The 19,388-nt window shown below is 42.6% G+C and overlaps 2 protein-coding genes across 2 annotated transcripts in view; one reads left to right on the plus strand and one right to left on the minus strand.

Annotated features, from left to right (window-relative positions):
- The window catches only part of WDR47 (WD repeat domain 47), a 79,551-nt gene that overhangs the window by 3,508 nt on the left and 56,655 nt on the right, over positions 1-19,388 (plus strand). Inside the window, exon 2 of the mRNA XM_058439500.1 lies at positions 15,938-16,104. Coding sequence (XP_058295483.1) covers positions 15,947-16,104 — 158 coding nt within the window. The 5' untranslated portion in view covers positions 15,938-15,946. The remainder of the gene's footprint in view (positions 1-15,937; positions 16,105-19,388) is intronic.
- On the minus strand, positions 8,665-9,014 carry LOC116469673 (small ribosomal subunit protein eS27-like). The gene has a single exon (XM_032155163.2). It carries the CDS (start codon positions 8,946-8,948, stop codon positions 8,694-8,696), a length of 255 nt encoding a protein of 84 aa, XP_032011054.1. The 5' UTR covers positions 8,949-9,014; the 3' UTR covers positions 8,665-8,693.

The following is a 19,388-nucleotide window of genomic DNA, read 5'->3' on the forward strand; positions in this document are numbered from 1 at the left end:
TGGTGTTGAACTCCTGGACTCAAGTGACCTGTTCGCCTTGGCTTCCCAAAGTGCTGAGATTACAGGCATGAGCCACCTCACCTGGCTCGATATTTTTTAAATTACTGAAATATTTTCAAAAATAAGTAAGCTTATTCCAAAGTAAATTTTTATGCTTCATAGCGCAGTAGCTCTCCCGCAGCAATTCATTAGCAGTCCTTTTGACATGTTGTCCTTACCAAGGCTAGGAGCTCTGAAGGGAAGAAATTTACATTTATTGAGCACCAGTTGCATACTTGCCACTCTGCTAGGAGCTTGTTCTCATTTTACAAGTCAACATCCTATTTTAACAGAGAAATAGTACTGGGCTGGGTGAGGTGGCTCATACCTGTAATCCGAGCATTTTGGGAGGAGGAGGTGGGAGGATTGCTTGAGCCCAGACGTTTGAGACCAGCCTGGGCAACGTAGTGAGACCTCATGTCTACAAACAATTAAAAAAAAAATACTATCCGAGTGTGGTGGCGCACACCTGTGGTCCCAGCTACTGGGGAGGCTGAGGTGAGAGAATCACTTGAGCCTAGGTGGACAAGGTTCTACCAGCCTGGGAGATAGTGAGACCTAGTCTCAAAAATAAAAAAAGAAAGAAAGAAAAAAATAGTACTACATGCAAAAAGACATAAAAATTTTATACTACTTGTAATTACTAGTTATGTAGTACGCTTGACATATGTAACTCAAATAATGTTTTTTTCCTATGGCTAAGTACCATGTTTTGTGATTCTTGTTGATGTGTTGAAAAAGAAAATGGAACCGTTTATAAAATCTTTTGAGAAAATTTTATAGACCTGAGCTAAAATTAGAACCTTCATGTTCATTAAAAAATTTTTTTTTGTACATTGTATTTTGAAAGCTGGGAAATAGAATTGGGTTGGTTTTTTTTTTTTTTTTTTTTTTTTTTTTTTTTTTTTTTTTTTTTTTTTTTAAGACGGAGTCTCGCCCTGTCCCCCAGGCTGGAGTGCAGTGGTGAGATCTTAGCTCATTGCAAGCTCCGCCTCCCAGGTTCACGCCATTCTCCTGCCTCAGCCTCTCCGAGTAGCTGGGACTATAGGTGCCCGCCACCATGCCCGGCTAATTTTTTATATTTTTAGTAGAGACAGGGTTTCACCGTGGTCTCCATCTCCTGACCTTGTGATCCACCCGCCTCGGCCTCCCAAAGTGCTGGGATTACAAGCGTGAGCCACTGCGCCCAGCCTTGTTTTGTTTTCTGTTTTTTTTTTTTAGACGGAGTTTTGCTCTTGTTGCCCAGGCTGGAGTGCAATGGCGTGATCTCGGCTCACCGCAACCTCTGCCTCCCAGGTTCAAGTGATTCTCCTGCCTCAGCCTCTCTAGTAGCTGGGATTACAGGCATGTGCCACCACGCCTGGCTAATTTTGTATTTTTAGTAGAGACGGGATTTCTCCATGTTGGTCAGGCTGGTCTTGAACCCCCAACCTCAGGTGATCCGCCTGCCTCGGCCCCCCAAAGTGCTGGAGTTACAGGCGTGAGCCACCGCACCTGGCAGTTTTCTTTGAAACTTTAAGAAAGGCTTTGGAAATGAAATTCCGGGAAGTGCAAAAACAGCATTTCACAAATAGATGATGATATAAAGAAATTTTAGGTGTATTCATTGTAAAGAGCCTAGATGATGGGACGTGTTAGTTTCACTGTGTATAGTTCTTGATCAGACCACACCTGGAGTGTTGTGCTTTATTATTTATTTATTTAATTTTTTGAGATGGAGTCTCACTCTGTCGCCCCAGGCTGTAGTGCAGTGGCATGATCTCGGCTTACTGCAAGCTCCGCCCCCGGGTTCATGCCATTCTCCTGCCTCGGCCTCCTGAGTAGCTGGGACTACAGGCGCCCGCCACCGCGCCTGGCTAATTTTTTGTATTTTTAGTAGAGACGGGATTTCACCATGTTGGCCAGGATGGTCTGGATCTCCTGACTTCGTGATCCACCTGCCTCAGGCTCCTGTAGTGCTGGGATTACAGGCGTGAGCCACCTCGCCTGGCCTATTTTAGGTTCTTTAAGAGGGGGATTAACAAATATTTAGAGGAGGATGACAGGAGTGGGAGGGGATCTAGAAGCTACCTTCTGGTGAAGAATGGTTTTTGTAAGGATCAATTAAACAATGAATGTAAGGTCCTAAAATAGTACCCAGTAGTTTTTGCATTGTAAACAAAGCAGTTAATCCTGTTTTGGGGATTGTACTTTAGTTGGTACCTTGATATAGATTAGAACCTTTGAGATCTAATCCTTTAATATGTATATATTTTTCATTTTCATAGTTTTTTGCTTTAAAATTAAAAATTGAGCCAGGCGAGTTGGCATATGTCTGTAGTCTTAGCTACTCAAGAGGCTGAGCAATTCAAGAAGAATTGCTTGAGCACAGGAGTTTGAAGCTGTAGTGTGCTATGAACAGGCCTGGCAATAGCAACTACACTGTAGTCTGGGCAACATAGTAAGACTCCTTCTCTTAAAAAAAAAAGAAGATACAAAATTAAAAATTGGCTGGGCACAGTGGCTCATGCCTGTAATCCCAGCATTTTGGGAGGCTGAGGTGGGCGGATCACCTGAGGTCGGGAGTTCGAGACTAGCCTGGCCAACATGGTGAAACCTCGTCTCTACTAAAAATACAAAATAGCTAGGTGTGGTGGCGGGCGCCTGTAATCCCAGCTACTCGGGAGGCCAAGGCAGGAGAATCACTAGAGTCCAGGAGGCAGAGATTGCAGTGAGCCAAGATTGCACCACTGCACTCCAGCCTGGGCAACAGAGTAAGACTCCGTCTCAAAAAAAAATTTTTTTTTTAATTGTATTCATATAAGAAATGCATGTATTAACATACAAGTAATGCATGAATATATATTGGTTGTTAACTCTTCAGATAAACTGCAAAGAGTAGAAAATAAAAAAGTCTCCTTCAACCCTTTTCTTCTCCTAGATCCCTGCCCTCCACCCCAATCCCATTCCTTTCTTCAGAGATAATCACACTGAACAATTTGGCATGTATCATTCCAGACCTTTCTTTTTGTGTGTATGGGTTTTTTTTTTTTTTTCTGAGACAGGGTCTTACTCTTTCGCCCAGGCTGGAGTGCAGTAGTGCAATGTTGGCTCATTGCAGCCTCGACCACCCAGACTCAGACAATTCTCCCACCTCAGCCTCCTGAGTAGCTGGGACCTCAGGTGTGCACCACCACGCCTGGCTAATTTTTTTTTTTTTTTTTTTGGAGAGACAGGGTTTCGCCATGTTGCCTTGAACTCCTGAGCTCAAGCTATCCTCCGATCTCAGCCTCCCAAAGTGCTGGGATTATAGGCATGAGCCACTGTTCCTGGTCTCAGACCTTTGTATATTTATTTAGACACAGAGATATTATGCCTCTCTCCTTTTAAATAAATGGGCCTGTTTATATTCATTCATTCAACAAATATTTACTGATAGCTATACTACTCTGTGATGCACTTTTCCTTTTTAGGATGTATAGATATACGTCACTGTGTTAGTATTCTATAGCAGCAGTCCTCAGCCTTTTTGGCTCCAGGGACTGGTTGGTTTACTGGCTTCCTAGAAGAAAATTTTTCCACTGACCGGGGGTGAGGTGGAAACCATTCCACCTCAGATCAACAGGCATTAGATTCACATAAGGAGACTGCAGTTTAGATCCCTCGTATGTAGGGTCCGTGCTCCTATGAGAATCTAATGCCACTGCTGATCTAACAGGAGCGGGAGCTCAGGCAGTAATGCTCCCTTGTCTGCAGCTCATCTCCTGCTGTGCAGCCCGGTTCCTAACAGGCCATGGATCAGTACTGGTCTGTGGCCTGGGGGTTGGGGACCCCTGTTTTATAGTATGAATTTACCATAATTTATTTACCAATTCTGCTATTAAGGACAGTTCAGTTTATTTCTAATTTTTCTCTATTACAAATAAATTTTCAGGGAACATTTTTTATTTGCAAGTATTTTTGCAGGCTAGGTTTCTATAAGAATTGGAATTGGGTAGTCTACATTTAAGTTTATTTATTTGAGATAGAGTTTCACTTTTGTTGCCTAGGCCAGAGGGCAATGGTGTGATCCCAGCTCACTGCAACCTCTGCCTCCCGGGTTCAAGTGATTCTACTGCCTCAGCCTTCCAAGTAGCTGGGATTCCAGGCATGTGCCACGATGCCTGGCTAATTTTGTATTTTTAGTAGAGATGGGGTTTCACCATGTTGGTCAGGCTGGTCTCAAACTCCTGACCTCAGGTAATCCACCCACTTCGGCCTCCAAAAATGCTGGGATTACAGGCATGAGCCATCATGCTTCACCAGCATTTTTGTAGGTAAAAATTTCATGCTGTCAAATTCTCTCAAAAAGTCTGTCCCAGTTTACATTCTTCTTTTATTTCTATTTTTTTGACAGAGTCTCACTCTGTTGCCAGGCTGGAGTGCAGTGGCGCGGATCTTGGCTAACTGCGTCCTCCAACTCCCTGGTTCAAGCAATTCTCCTGCCTCAGCCTCCTGAGTAGCTGGGATTACAGGCATGTGCCATCACGCCCAGCTAATTTTTGTGTTTTTAGTAGAGACAGGGTTTCACCATGTTTGCCAGAATGGTTTCCATTGCCTGACCTTGTGATCTGCCCGCCTTGGCCTCCCAAAGTGCTGGGATTACAGGCGTGAGCCACCACATCTGGTCCCCAGTTTACATTCTTTTTTTTTTTTTTTTTGAGATGGAGTCTCACTCTGTCGCCCAGGCTGGAGTGCAGTGGCGCAATCTCGGCTCACTGCAAGCTCCGCCTCCCGGGTTCACACCATTCTCCTGTCTCAGCCTCCTGAGTAGCTGGGACTATAGGCGCCTGCCACCACGCCCGGCTAATTTTTTTTTTTTTTGTATTTTTAGTAGAGACGGGGTTTCACCTGTGTTAGCCAGGATGGTCTTGATCTCCTGACCTAGTGATCCGCCCGCCTTGGCCTCCCAAAGTGCTGGGATTACAGGCGTGAGCCACCGTGCCCGGCCCCAGTTTACATTCTTAACAACAGTATATGAAGGCATTTGCCCACACTCTTGCCAAAACTAGATATTATCGGGTCTTCTTTTTTCTTTTTCAAAACTGGTAGGCCATAAATGGGTAACTCGTTTTACTGTGTGTGGAAGTGAGCATGTTGGTACCTTGTTATAAAACTATTATTGAGGTTGAGCATCTTTTCACAAATATATTGGTATTCATAGTTCTTTTGTGAATTGTCTATGTTGTTTGCTTATTTTTCGTCTGGAATTTTGAGGGTATTGATTTGAAGGTGCTAGTTATATGCTCTAGATAATAACCATTTAGCTGTTTTTTTTTTTTTTTTCTTTTTGAGGCAGGGTCTCACTCTGTCGCCCAGGCTGGAGTGTAGTGGCGCGATCTCGACTCAACTGCCACCTCTGCCCCCCTGGGTTCAAGCGATTCTCCTGCCTCAGCCTCCCGAGTACCGGGGATTACAGGTGCCTGCCACTGTGCCCAGCTAATTTTTGTATTTTTAGTAGAGGCGGGGTTTCACCATCTTGGCCAGGCTGGTCTTGAACTCCTGACCTCATGATCCACCTGCCTTGGCCTCCCAAAGTGCTGGGATTACAGGCGTGAGCCACTGCGCCCAGCCCCATTTAACTCTTTATGTGTGTTTTACTTAGTCCTACTCTGTGCCTTGTCTTTTAACATAATTGTTTGTGGCAAGTTTCTGTTGAATGGAAGATTTACATTTTATAGTTTTTTTTGGACAGAGTCTCACTCTGTCACCCAGGCTGGAGTGCAGTGGTGCGATCTCAGCTCACTGCAACCTCTGCCTCCCGGGTTCAGGCAATATTCCTGCCTCAGCCTCCTGAGTAGCTGGGATTATAGGCACATGCCACCACGTCTGGTTAATTTTTGTATTTTTAGTAGAGACAGGGTTTTGCCCCATTGGCCAGGCTGGTCTTGAACTCCTGACCTCAAGTGATCTGCCCACCTGGCCTCCCATTGGCCAGGCTGGTCTTGAACTCCTGACCTCAAGTGATCCGCCCACCTGGCCTCCCAAAATGCTGGGATTACAGGCGTGAGCCACCATGCCTGGTCTACATTTTACATTTTTAGTGTAAAAGTTGACAATTGTTTTTTTTCTTTACCTTTTCTGCATTACATGACTTAATTGAGCAGCTTGAGTAAGAAAATCTTTTTTTTTTTTTGAGACAGAGTCTCGCTCTGTTGCCCAGGCTGGAATGCAGTGGTGCGATCTCGGCTCACTGCAAGCTCCACCTCCTGGGTTCATGCCATTCTCCTGCCTCAGCCTCCTGAGTAGCTGGGACTACAGGCGCCCGTCACCATGCCCGGCTAATCTTTTGTATTTTTAGTAGAGACGGGGTTTCACTGTGTTAGCTAGGATGGTCTCGATCTGACCTCGTTATCCACCTGCCTCGGCCTCCCAAAGTGCTGGATTACAGGTGTGAGCCACCGCGCCTGGCCAGAAGATCGTTTTTATCATGTGAATTTTTAGTACTTTAGTAATTTTAAACATACTTGTTTAAAAATTTCTGGGTTTGAATGTGGGAAGAACACACATACCTTAGTCCTTAGTCTCATAAAGAAAGATTGAGGCCAGGTGCAGTTGCTCATGCCTGCAATCTCAGCACTTTGGGAGGCTGAGGCTGGCAGATGTCTCGAGCCCAGGAGTGGGAGACCAGCCTGAGCAACATGGTGAAATCCTGTCTGTACAAAAAACACAAAAATTAGCCAGGTATGGTGGTGCATGCCTGTAGTCCCAATTACTGGGAAGGCTGAGGCGGGAGGATCTCTTCAGCTCAGGAGGTCAAGGCTGCAGTGAGCTAAAATCATGCCACTGCACTATAGCCTGGGATAGACAGTAAGACCCTGTCTTAAAAAAAAAAAAGGAAAAAAAAGAAAGAAAGATTGAAATGATATTTAAATCAGATCTGAGAAGAGGTCTTGGGTTATGGGGAAGAAATACAAATTCCTTTGAAATGTTATTACTTCATTATATGCATTAGTTTACTAATTCCTTCTAGTAGTGTGCAAATATAAATTTGTTATTTATGTTTTATTATTTTTAATTTTTTGAATAGGTAGTATTTGTCCATGGTACAAAATTCAAAAGGGTATATAGTGATCTTCCCATTCCTATTCTTTTTTTTTTAAGCTTTTATTTTAGGTTCAGGGGTAGATGTACAGGTTTGTTATATAGGTAAACTCATGTTACAGGGCTGCTTTGTTGTACAGATTCCATTTCTATTCTTTAATTATCTAGTTTTCTTCTAGGATACAACCAGTATCACCAATTTCTTATATTTTGTTCCAGAGATATTTTATGCATATATACAACATACAGTTTATATTAGTTTATTTTCTTTTTATAGTTATATAAAGTTGCACCTGCTTTAAACATAATTTATTTCTTCTGGCCAAAAATCAATTCACCGTTCCAGAAGGTAAGTTAAAGTAATTGATAAATTGAGAACAGCTGTCAACAGTAAGCAGGGACACGTGCTGCACCCATGTTACAAATGTTAGGTGATTAGCAGACATGACAGAGCTTTGGTTAGAAGAGCTTTTCTTTTGTTTGTTTGCTTAAGTGATCTAATGCATCTATTTTGTTTCTTCTTATTAAACAGACTTTATTAATTACAGGCTTCTGATTATCCCAGACTTGATATTTTCTTTTTTTTTTTTTGAAACAGAGTCTCGCTCTGTCGCCCAGGCTGGAGTGCAGTGGCGCGATCCCAGCTCACTGCAAGCTCCGCCTCCCGGGTTCACGCCATTCTCCTGCCTCAGCCTCTCCGAGTAGCTGGGACTACAGGCGCCCGCCACCACGCCCGGCTAATTTTTTGTATTTTTTAGTAGAGATGGGGTTTCACCGTGGTCTCGATCTCCTGACCTCGTGATCCGCCCGCCTCGGCCTCCCAAAGTGCTGGGATTACAAGCGTGAGCCACTGCGCCTGGCCGATATTTTCTATATATTCTTGATGTTTCCCAAGAATATGTACTTTCTGATATTGAAATGTAAGTTAAAGCAAATTATAAAACTTGAAGGGAAATCATAGAAATTAGACAAACTAATTCCCTTACTTTATGAATGAAGAAATTGAGGCCCATAGAGGTTAGCGACTTGCAACATCACATATATATTCCTGCAGGTCTGGACATTTAAAATTAAATGACCTGGCAGCAACATAAAGTTTTTTTGAATGCCATGTTATTAAAAACAACTAGCAGTTTTTTTCTCCTTTTTTTTTTTTAAAAAAAAAAGGGAAAAGATGCAGTAGTCCTGTGTTGCAGTTCGATATTTTATTGAAAAGCTTCATGACACTTCATCTTCTTGTCTGCATTTTTGCCGGTGAACTTCTGTTGTAAAGCACTATTGTTCCATGCTAGGCACTCTGTAATACTTGGAAGATTAAAGAGAGCGGTTTTTACTGTGTGAGATGGAATTGCAGATTAATGGAGCCTTTCTTAAGCACTTTTGTCATGACTATAAGGTTTATAATGACTGTGCCCTAGTTCTCTTAACCTTATATTTATAATAATTCTTGGCCTGTTGTGTTTTTCTTCCTTCATAATGTGTGTTTAAGTAACCGCATTGCAAATGAACATTTAATTTTAATTTTAATTTTTTAAATTTTTATCCAAAATGTGTTTGAGATGGTTTCCCACTCATCTTGATTCAGAGTGCTTTTAGTGCTGCTTCCTCCTGAAGGAACATCCTTCTGTAAGCCTTGCTTTTCCTCCTGTAGGCTTGCAGAGGACAGTGGAGCAGCCAACACACAAAACTACCATTTGTGCATGGCTAAGGACCATGGTGATTTTATAGCATCCTGGGCATTTCACATCCATGAAGAAGGAATTGGGGCTCTGCACCAGGTGTTTCTTCTTGTGCTTCTTCTTCTCCTCTTCCGGGGAGGGATGAAGGAGATCTTTTGCTAGAGGCATGTTCTCGTGTGGGTAGGTCGTCACCGCCTGAAAGGGACATTTAATTAAATCATATCTACTTATATTTGGTTAGAAAGCTACCAGTGATATTTTTTCAGAAGTTTTTCCATATCTTTGTATGGAAATACACAGTCAATATATTTTTATTATTAGAATATTTTCTTTCTTTTTTTTTTGGACGGAGTCTTTCTCTGTTGCCCAGGCTGGAGTGTAGTGGTGTGATCTCGGCTCACTGCAGCCTCCACCTCCTGGGTTCAAGCAATTCTCTGCCTCAGGTTCTTGAGTAGCTGGGATTAGAGGTGCCTGCCACCACGCCTGGGTAATTTTTTAAAAATTTTATTTATTTTGAGACAGAGTCTTGCTCTGTCAGCCAGGCTGGAGTACAGTGGCACAACCTTGGTTCACTGCAACCTCTGCCTCCCAGGTTCAAGTGAGAATCAAGTGATTTCTCCTGCCTTAGCTTCCTGAGGAGCTGGGACCACAGGCATGCACCACCACGGCCGGCTAATTTTTGTATTTTCAGTAGAGACAGGGTTTTATCATGTTGGCCAGGCTGGTTTCGAACTCCTGACCCCAGGTTATCCACCAGCCTCAGCCTCCCAAAGTGCTGGGATTATAGGCATGAGCCACTGCGCCTGGCCAATTTGTTTGTATTTTTAGTAGAGATGGGGTTTCACCGTCTTGGCCAGGCTGGTCTTGAACTCCTGACCTCGTGATCCACCTGCTTCGGCCTCCCAAAGTGTTGGGATTACAGCCTTGAGCCACCGCGCTTGGTGGTTTCTTATGTATTATTAACATTTTACCTTTAATCTTAGATTTCTAAAAATAATTTTATTTCTTACCCTTTAATACATCCTTCTAATCTTGTTTTGCTAAGATAGTAATCAATAGGAGTCCACATAGAGACCCCATCTGGAATTAATTTCAGTGTATGTTAATTTTATCTAAGGACTAAAATACTAAATACCTTCTAGCTGGTTTCCAGACATACTCATTTTTAAAGAACACTCATTTCTTTTTTTTTAATTGTATTATTATTAGACTTTAAGTTTTAGGGTACATGTGCACAATGTGCAGGTTTGTTACATATGTATACATGTGCCATGTTGGTGTGCTGCACCCATTAACTTGTCATTTAGCATTAGGTATATCTCCTAATGCTATCCCCCCCACCACCCCACAACAGTCCCTAGAGTATGATGTTCCCCTTCCTGTGTCCATGTGTTCTCATTGTTCAATTCCCACCTATGAGTGAGAATATGTGGTGTTTGGTTTTTTGTCCTTGCGATAGTTTGCTGAGAATGATGGTTTCCAGTTTCATCCATGTCCCTACAAAGGACATGAACTCATCATTTTTTATGGCTGCATAGTATTCCATGGTGTATATGTGCCACATTTTCTTAATCCAGTCTATCGTTGTTGGACATTTGGGTTGGTTCCAAGTCTTTGGTATTGTGAGTAGTGCCGCAATAAACATACGTGTGCATGAGAACACTCTTATTTCTTTACCTACTCTGGATATTGGATATAAGTAAAATTTACTTTTTAAAGGAAAATTCACAATTACATTTTTGTGATTTTAACCAGAGGCCAGAAGGGAAAGAGGGAAGGCAAGGATGGAATATAGATTTATTTATTACCATTGAACTGTACACATAAAAATGGTGAAGATGGTAAATTATATATATATTATTAAATACATATTAAATTAATTAAAATTAACCTCAAAAATGTTTTTTAAAAAAAGTTAATTAAGGCCAGGCGCGATGGCTCATGCCTGTTGTAATCCCCCAGCACTTTGGGAGGCTGAGGCGGGCGGATCACGAGATCAGGAGGTCGAGACCATCTTGGCCAATATGGTGAAACCCCATCTCTACTAAAGATACAAAAAATTAGCTGGGTGTATTGGCACGTGCTTAGGCTAAATAGCTGGATTGCTTCAGTCACGGTCCATCCTTTTCAGTGAGTTTTTGAAAACAATTAAAAACAAAGTCCTCTGGGCCAGGCATGATGGCTCATGACTGTAATCCCAGCACTTTGGCAGTTGAGACGGGTGGCTTGCTTGAGCTCAGGAGTTCAAGCAGTCAGACTAAGCCTGGGCAACATGGCGAAACCCAATCTCTACAAAAAAACAAAAACAAACAAACAAAAAAATTAGCTGGGCCCAGTGGCATATGCCTGTGGTCCCAGCTACTTGGGAGGCTGAGGTGGGAGGATTGCTTGAGCCCAGAAGGCCAAGGCTGCAGTGAGCCATGATTGAGCCACTGCACTCCTGCCTGGGCCTCAGAATAAGACCCTGTCTAGAACAAACAAACAAAAAAACAAAACCATAGTCATCTGTTCTATACTTTTGTAGCGACATTTCTTCAGTGACTTTTTACATCTCAAGTTAATTCAGCTAATATTTATTTATTGAACACGTATTATGATTATGTGTGCATCTCATTTTATAAGATAATTTTAGTGGTTCCTAAACTTGTTAAAATCTTTTACAGATTTATAGCTCCCCCAGAGGAGAGGGGAAGAAGTAATTATTATTGAATTCTATTTCTCTGAATTAGAGAAAAGTTCTAACTTTGTGGTGAATAGTTATTTATTTATTTATTTATTTGAGATAAGGTCTCACTATGTTGCCCACCTCAGCCTTCCAAAGTAGCTGGGATTACAGGAAATAGATGTTTGAAATATGTATGTAGCTGGCCGTGGTGGCTCATGCCTGTAATCCCAGCATTTTGGGAGGCTGAGGCGGGTGGATCACGAGGTCAGGAGTTCAAGACCAGCCCTGCCAAGATGGTGAAACCCCATCTCTACTAAAAATACAAAAATTAGCCGGGCGTGGTGGCAGGCACCTGTGATCCCAGCTACTTGGGAGGCTGAGGAAGGAGAATCACTTGAACGCGGGAGGCAGAGGTTGCAGTAAACCGAGATTGTGCCACTGCACTCTAGCCTAGGTGACAGAGCAAGACTCCATCTGGGAAAAAAAAAAAAAGTATGCAGTATATATCACTTATAGAGGTAGGATTTTGGGAGCTTGTATAAATGTTTCAGTAATACAAGGGAGTTAGAAGAGAATAATTCTAAGATACAGTCATCAAGCATGTGCCTATGCCTATATTTATACTATATTCAGTAACAGTGAAGCTTATAAGAATTAAAATTTTGGGCCAGGCGCGGTGGCTCACACCTGTAATCCCAGCACTTTGGGAGGCCGAGGTGGGCAGATCACCTGAGGTCAGGAGTTTGAGACCAGCCTGGCAAACATGGCGAAACACTGTCTCTATTGAAAATACAAAAAATTAGCCGGGTGTGCAAGTGCACGCCTGTAATCCCAGCTACCCAGGAGGCTGAGGCAAGAGAATTGCTTAAACCTGGGAGGCGGAGATTGCAGCAAGCTGAGATTGCCACTGCACTCCAGCCTGGGCAACAGAGCGAGACTCTTGTCTTAAAAAAAAAAAAAAAATTCTGAGTTGGGTGATTAAAATATATTATTCTACTGGGAATTTCAAGGTATAGAATTAAAACTTGTCTTTTTTTAATTAGTTTTTTTTAAAAAAAACTTGAACCAATTTTAAGTTAATTAGGATATATTTTCTGTTACCTTCAACTGTCAGTATAAAATATGTATTTGTAAGAACGTAGTTCTTTTAGGCTTTATTAACCAAAAATGACTGCAGCATTAAACTTGTAGTTATTATTTAAAGTGGGACTATTGCCATAAATTCCATTCAGAGTAACTTTATATCTGGACTGATATTTAGATTGAATGTTGAATATGAAGCCTATACAATGTTTAGTATCATTGGTATATTGAGCTATATTAGAAAATTATAGTCCCAATTGTGCATTAAGTTTGTGTGGTTGGTATGTGGAGATATATGTGATGTGCCCTCTAAGAACCTACAGAGGAAGGAATATTTTTTTCTGAGAGTTAAATTAGTAAAAGCCATTTTTTTGCTAGTAAGAATTACCTGAAGGGCTACTCTGGGCACACTGCCTATTGGGTAGCCTGCTCTGCAAGGAACAGTAAAAACTAAAAAAAGGAAGAATTGTCTAAAGATTTGAGGAATGCTAAAATCACTAATCAGTGTGCTCTAAGAATAATATTAGGGAGACAGTTCTGATGTGATCAGAATTTAATGAGTAGTTTCCACAGATAACCTGAAAAAAAAAAAAGGTGGGCACAGTGGCTCATCCCTGTAATCCCAACACTTTGGGAGGCCAAGGTGAGAGGATTGCTTGAGCCCAGGAGTTCGAGAGCAGCCTGGGCAACATAGGTAGACCCCGTCTCTACAAAAAATAAAATAAAAAATTAGCTGGGTATGGTGGCACACACCTGTCATCCCAGGTACTTGGAAGGCTGAAGCGGGAGGATCACTTGAGCCTGGGAGGTCAAGACTGCAGTGAGCCATGGTCATGCAACTGCACTCTAGCCTAGGTGATAGAGCGAGACCCTGTCTTAAAAAAAAAAAAAAAGAATTTAGTGAGTGGAAATCTTACTCATTTTATCGTATCCTCTTTTGGACGAAGTCTACGAACAGGAGGATGGTGGTCAGCTCAGAAGATAGCAAAGGGAAACCTAAAGCATGCGGAGTTGGGTAGCTGATGTGTTGGGAGATAAGTTTGTGATTTACTGTTTCCTGAGACAGACATATTCTTACTCTGCAGAGGGATTTGTGTAGTCTGATGTCATTAAATATTTGAGTGAGTCATATAATTATTTTTCTGTGGTTTGTCCCTTGTTTACCCTAGCACCTTTTTTTTGTTTGTTAGTTTTTCTTTTTCCGAGATGGAGTCTGGCTCTATTGCCCAGGCTGGAGTGCAGTGGCACAATATTGGCTCACTGCAACCTCCGCCTCCTGGGTGCAAGCAATTCTCCTGCCTCAGCCTCCCAAGTAGCTGGGATTACAGGTGCGCGCCACCATGCTCAGCTAATTTTTGTATTTTTTGTAGAGGTGAGGTTTCACCATGTTGGCCAGGCTGGCCTCAAACTCCTGATCTTGTAATCACCCGTCTCAGCCTCCCAAAGTGCTGAGATTACAGGTGTGAGTCACTGTGCCCAGCCTTCTTTTTTTTTGTTTTTTGTTTTTTGAGACAGAGTCTCACGCTACCAGGCTGGAGTGCAGTGGTATGATCACCTCTCACTGTAGCCTCAACTTCTGGGGCTCCAGTGATCTTTCCACCTCAGCCTCCTGAGTAACTGGAACTACAGGCACACATGCTGGCTAATTTTTATATTTTTTGTAGAGACCATGTTTCGCCATGTTGCCCAGGCTGGTCTCGCACTCCTGGGCTCATGTGATCCTCCCACCTCGACCTCTCAAAGTGCTGGAACTACAGGTGTGAGCCACCGTGCCCAGGCCTCTGTCTGAGGGAGAAAATGTACTCATCTGCTGATGAGAGCATTCTAGTCTGCTAGACATTTGCATTTCTTGTTATGAACAAATGAATCAACCCAAAAGTAAAGAAATGGAAACAACACTAACCTGTGGGCCTACATATATTTTTTGTTTTGTTTTGTTTAGAGACATGGTCTTCCTCTGTTGTTCAGAGGTGTGCAGTGGTGTGATCATAGCTCACTGTATGTAACTTCTAACTTCTGGGCTCAAGTGATCCTCCTGCCTTAGCCTCCCAAAGTGCTGGGACTATAGGCGTGAGTCACTACACCCAGTCCACATGTGTATGTTTATGTTTCTGCAAGCTTGGTTAGAGTAAGTTGGTCCTGTGAGAAAGATATGCTTATAGTCTGTTTCATCTGATGAAGTTTCTTTGTGGTTACTCTCCTAGTGTGGTGGTATTCTGCATTGCTCTGAGCCTTAACATTTGAAAACTGCAACAGTTTAGGCCATTTAACTTGTGTGGCCTCACTGGTAAAATTAGAATGTTGAACAAATGATCTTATAGGCCTCCCAGGTCTAAATCTTGATGGATTCATAACCTGAGCATTATGTGCTCAGTTGTAGCAGACCTACAGGTAAGAGTTAGAAGGAAGCTTAGAGAGTATTGAAATATCACTGATATTACCCATATTATAAAGTTGCACTTTTTTCTTTCTTTTTTTTTTTTTTTTTGAGACGGAGTCTCATTCTGTTGCTCAGGCTGTAGTGCAGTGGCACGATCTTTGCTCACTGCAGCCTTGATCTCCTGGGCTCAAGCGATCCTCCCACCTCAGCCTCCAGAGTGCTGGGACTATAGACACACACCATCTTGCCCTGCTAATTTTTTTATTTTTTTTGTACTGATGTGGTTTTGCCATGGTTCCCAGGCTGGTCTTGAACTCCTGAGCTCAAGCAATCCCCCCACTTTGGCCCCCAAAGTACTGGGATTATAGGCATACGCCAGTACACCTGGCCTAAAGTTGCACATCTTAACTAACCTTGTTTTGTTTGGCTCCACTGTACTGACCAAGTCATCATTTAGGTATTGCTGCTAGACTAAAGCTTCTTAAAGCAAGGCCAATGTCTCCTGAGTACAGAATCATGTCACAGAGAAAAGGCATTAAGTACTTATTGAGTGAATGTATTAGAGCATACCTGGGACAATGTATTTGGGACATAGCTAAACATGGTTTGGTTATTAATGACTTTTTAAAATATTCTCTATTGTGGAAAATTTTAAACACGTAGGAGTAGACAGGATTATATAATAAATCCTCATTTACCTGTCATCCTGATTCAGTAACCATAATCATTCTTGTTTCATCTTTATCTCTTCCCACTCTTCTATTATTTTCATGTAAATCACAAACTTTATATCATTTAGTCTGTAATTATTCCAGTATGTATCTCAAAGATAAAGACTTTAAAAAATCATGGCCATACCATTGTCACACATTAAAGAATGACTTGATTTTGATAAATACTAAGTTAACTTCACTTCAGAATATGCGTACTAAAGATTCCCAGTATACCTGTTATGTGTAGTTTCCAGGCAGTTAAACTTAGAAATAAATCAATAGGACTAGCTTTATTGTTTTTCTGTTTCATATTTAGGCTATCAATATGACGGCTGAAGAAACAGTGAATGTAAAAGAGGTTGAAATCATTAAGCTAATTTTGGACTTCCTGAATTCAAAGAAGCTTCACATTAGTATGCTGGCCCTGGAGAAGGAAAGTGGAGTCATAAATGGCCTGTTTTCAGATGATATGCTTTTCCTGAGGTATGATTTCATTATACTGTGAAGTTTGTAGCTCCTTCAAAGAAATGTTAAGTATTAATAAGGTAATATATATAATACAGATAGAACTTTATAATCATGAAAAGGCTATGTAAGTATAATTTAAAAAAATATTTTAAAAATAGAACATTTACAACATAGGCCGGGCGTGGTGGCTCATGTCTGTAATCCCAGCACTTTGGGAGGCTGAGGCAGGCGGATCACTTGAGGTCAGGAGTTTGAGACCAGCCTGGCCAACATGGTGAAATCCCACCTCTATTAAAAATATAAAAATTAACCAGGCATGGTGGCACATGCCTGTAATCCCAGCTAATCGGGAGGCTGAGGCAGGAGAATCGTTTGAACCAGGGAGGCGGAGGTTGCAGTGAGCTGAGATCGTGCCATTGCACTCCAGCCTGGGCAGCAGGGTGAGACTCCGTCTCAAAAATACAAAAATTAAAAAAAGGAACATTTACAAAGTAATGCTTTCTGTAGAATGTTTTCAGTAGTAAGACCCAGAGGTCTGTTAAAAAGAACAGGAGTCACCACTCCATTGCGGTTGTGGTATCATAATAAAAGATAATTTGACTAAGAAAATTGGAGACTTTGAAAAGGTAAAGAAAATGTTTCTGAAATACCATTTTTTGGCCATAGAAATAAAATGTGTTCATTATAGAAAATGTAGAAAGATAAAAAAAAGAAAAATTACCCCACCACCCAGACATAATATCATTCTGATTCCTTGCTGTTATCATTCTTAGAGTGTAATTTCTGTGCATCTTTTTTTTGCATCTATTAAAAGTAACAATTCTGTTGTGTTTATAATTTAGAGTCATGCCTTATCTATTAACATCACAAGGTTTCTCTGTGTGATTACAAACTTATATTTAAAAAATTTTCAGGCTAGGCATGGTGGCTCACACCTGTAATCCTAGCCATTTGCAAGTCCAAGGCAGGTGGATCACCTGAGGTCAGGAGTTTGAGACGAGACTGGCCAACGTAGTGAAACCCCATCTCTACTAAAAATACAAAAATTAGCTGGGTGTGGTGGTGCATGCCTCTAGTCCCAGCTACTCAGGAGGCTAAGGCAGGAAAATCACTTGAGCCGGAGAGGCAGAGGTTGCAGTGAGCCATTATGGTGCCACTGTACTCCAGCCTGGGCGACAGAGCAAGACTAAATAAATAAATAAATAATAAATTAAATAAAAAATTAAAAAAGGCCAGGCATGGTGGCTCACGCCTGTAATCCCAGCACTTTGGGAGGCCAAGGCCGGTGGATCACCTAAGGTCAAGAGTTCGAGACCAGCCTGGCCAACGTGGTGAAACCCCGTCTCTACTAAAAATACTAAAATTAGCCGGGCATAGTGGTGCGAGCCTGTAATTCCAGCTACAAATAAAAATTTTCCGTTTACTTAATTTCCTAGTGGTTCCCCTCATTTTACACAATTGTTCCCAATTTATCTTAAATAATTGCTCTACAGAACATCTTTTATACTTGAGCCTTTTTTTGTTGTTGTTGAGATAGAGGCTTGCTTTGTGACCCAGGCTGGGGTGCAGTGGCATGATCTCAGCTCACTGCAACCTCCACCTCCTGGGTTCAAGTGATTCTCTCGCCTTAGCCTCCCAGGTAGCTGGGACTACAGGTGCACACCACCATGTCCGGCTGTTGTATTTTTAGTAGAGGCAAGGTTTCACCATGTTGGCAAGGCTGGTCTCGAACTCCTGACCTCAGGTGATCTGCCTGCCTCAGCCTCCCAAAGTGCTGGGATTACAGACGTGAGCCACTGCACCTGGCTGAGACTTTTTCTATATATTGGATTATTTCCTTAGGACAAGATTCTTAGAGGTGGAATTGCAAGGCAAAGTGAAGTAACATGTTTGCCAAAATGGAAAGCTAAATATGTTCTAGTTTGGATTGGATAGAAATGGAAAATCCCAAATTTGCAGGCAGAAATGTATTCTATTTTTATGAGATACCAAATATTCTTGACAAGAAGTACAGATTCTTGGACATGTGGCATTTTGTGACTTGGAAAGCCTCCAGAAATGAAGTGTTCCTCCCAGGAGGTGGAGGTTTCAGTGAGCTGAGATCGTACCATTGCATTCCAGCCTGGGCGACAAGAAGGAAATCCATCTCAGAAAAAAAAAAAAAAAAAGAAAAATGAAGTGTTCCTAACTTATGAAAAGGAACCATTCAACAACAACAGCAACAACAAAACTTTATTATATTAGGGGAGTCTATTTAAACTTGTTGCATTTCCCTATATATATATTTTTAAATTTTTTTTTTGCACACAAAACAAACATTTTCTAAAAGTACATACAAACAAAAAGATGCATATCAAACATATTAGGAAGGTTGCACATGGGAAGACGGGGAATAGAAATGGGGGGTGGGAGTTAAAGAAAATAAATGAGAGAGGGACTTTGTATGGATCAATGATAATAACTCAATCCTCTATTTGACAAAGAAGAAGGAGAAGGAAGGGGAAGAAAAAGAAAGTGGGATAAAGGATCAGAAAGGGAGGAAAATAGAAAAAATTAGAGTATGACTCCAGGGTAGACCTGTTTTGTTGTCGCTTGGTTGGTTGGTTGGTTTGTCAGTTGTATTTTTCATATGTTTCGCCATGTTGGCCAGGCTGGTCTCGAACTCCTAGCCTCAAGTGATCAACCCGCCTCAGCCTCCCAGAGTACTGGGACTACAGGCATGAGCCACCACATCCAGCCCCCACATTGCTTCTGGCCTCTGTGGTAGACGTCCCAGACGGGGCGGCCGGGCAGAGGCGCTCCTCACTTCCCAGACGGGGTGGCTGCGCAGAGGCGCTCCTCACTTCCTAGACGGGGTGGCGGCCGGGCAGAGGCACTCCTCACATCCCAGACGATGGGTGGCCGGGCAGAGGCGCTCCTCACTTCCCAGACAGGGCAGCCGGGCACAGGTGCTCCTCACTTCCCAGATGGGGCGGCCGGGCAGAGGCGCTCCTCACATCCCAGAAGGGGCGGCCGGGCAGAGGTGCTCCTCACTTCCCAGATGGGGCGGCCGCGCAGAGGCGCTCCTCGCTTCCCAGACGGGGCGGCCGTGCAGAAGCGCTCCTCGCTTCCCAGACGGGGCGGCCAGGCAGAGGCGCTCCTCATATCCCAAAAGGGGCGGCCGCGCAGAGGGGCTCCTCACTTCCCGGACGGGGCGGCCGGGCAGAGGGGCTCCTCACTTCCCGGATGGGGCGGCCGGGCAGAGGCGCTCCTCACATCCCAGACGGGGCGGCCAGGCAGAGGTGCTCCTCACTTCCCAG

This window comes from Hylobates moloch, unplaced genomic scaffold (assembly GCF_009828535.3).
Source record: "Hylobates moloch isolate HMO894 unplaced genomic scaffold, HMol_V3 SCAFFOLD_5, whole genome shotgun sequence".
Taxonomy (NCBI): Eukaryota; Metazoa; Chordata; class Mammalia; order Primates; family Hylobatidae; genus Hylobates; species Hylobates moloch.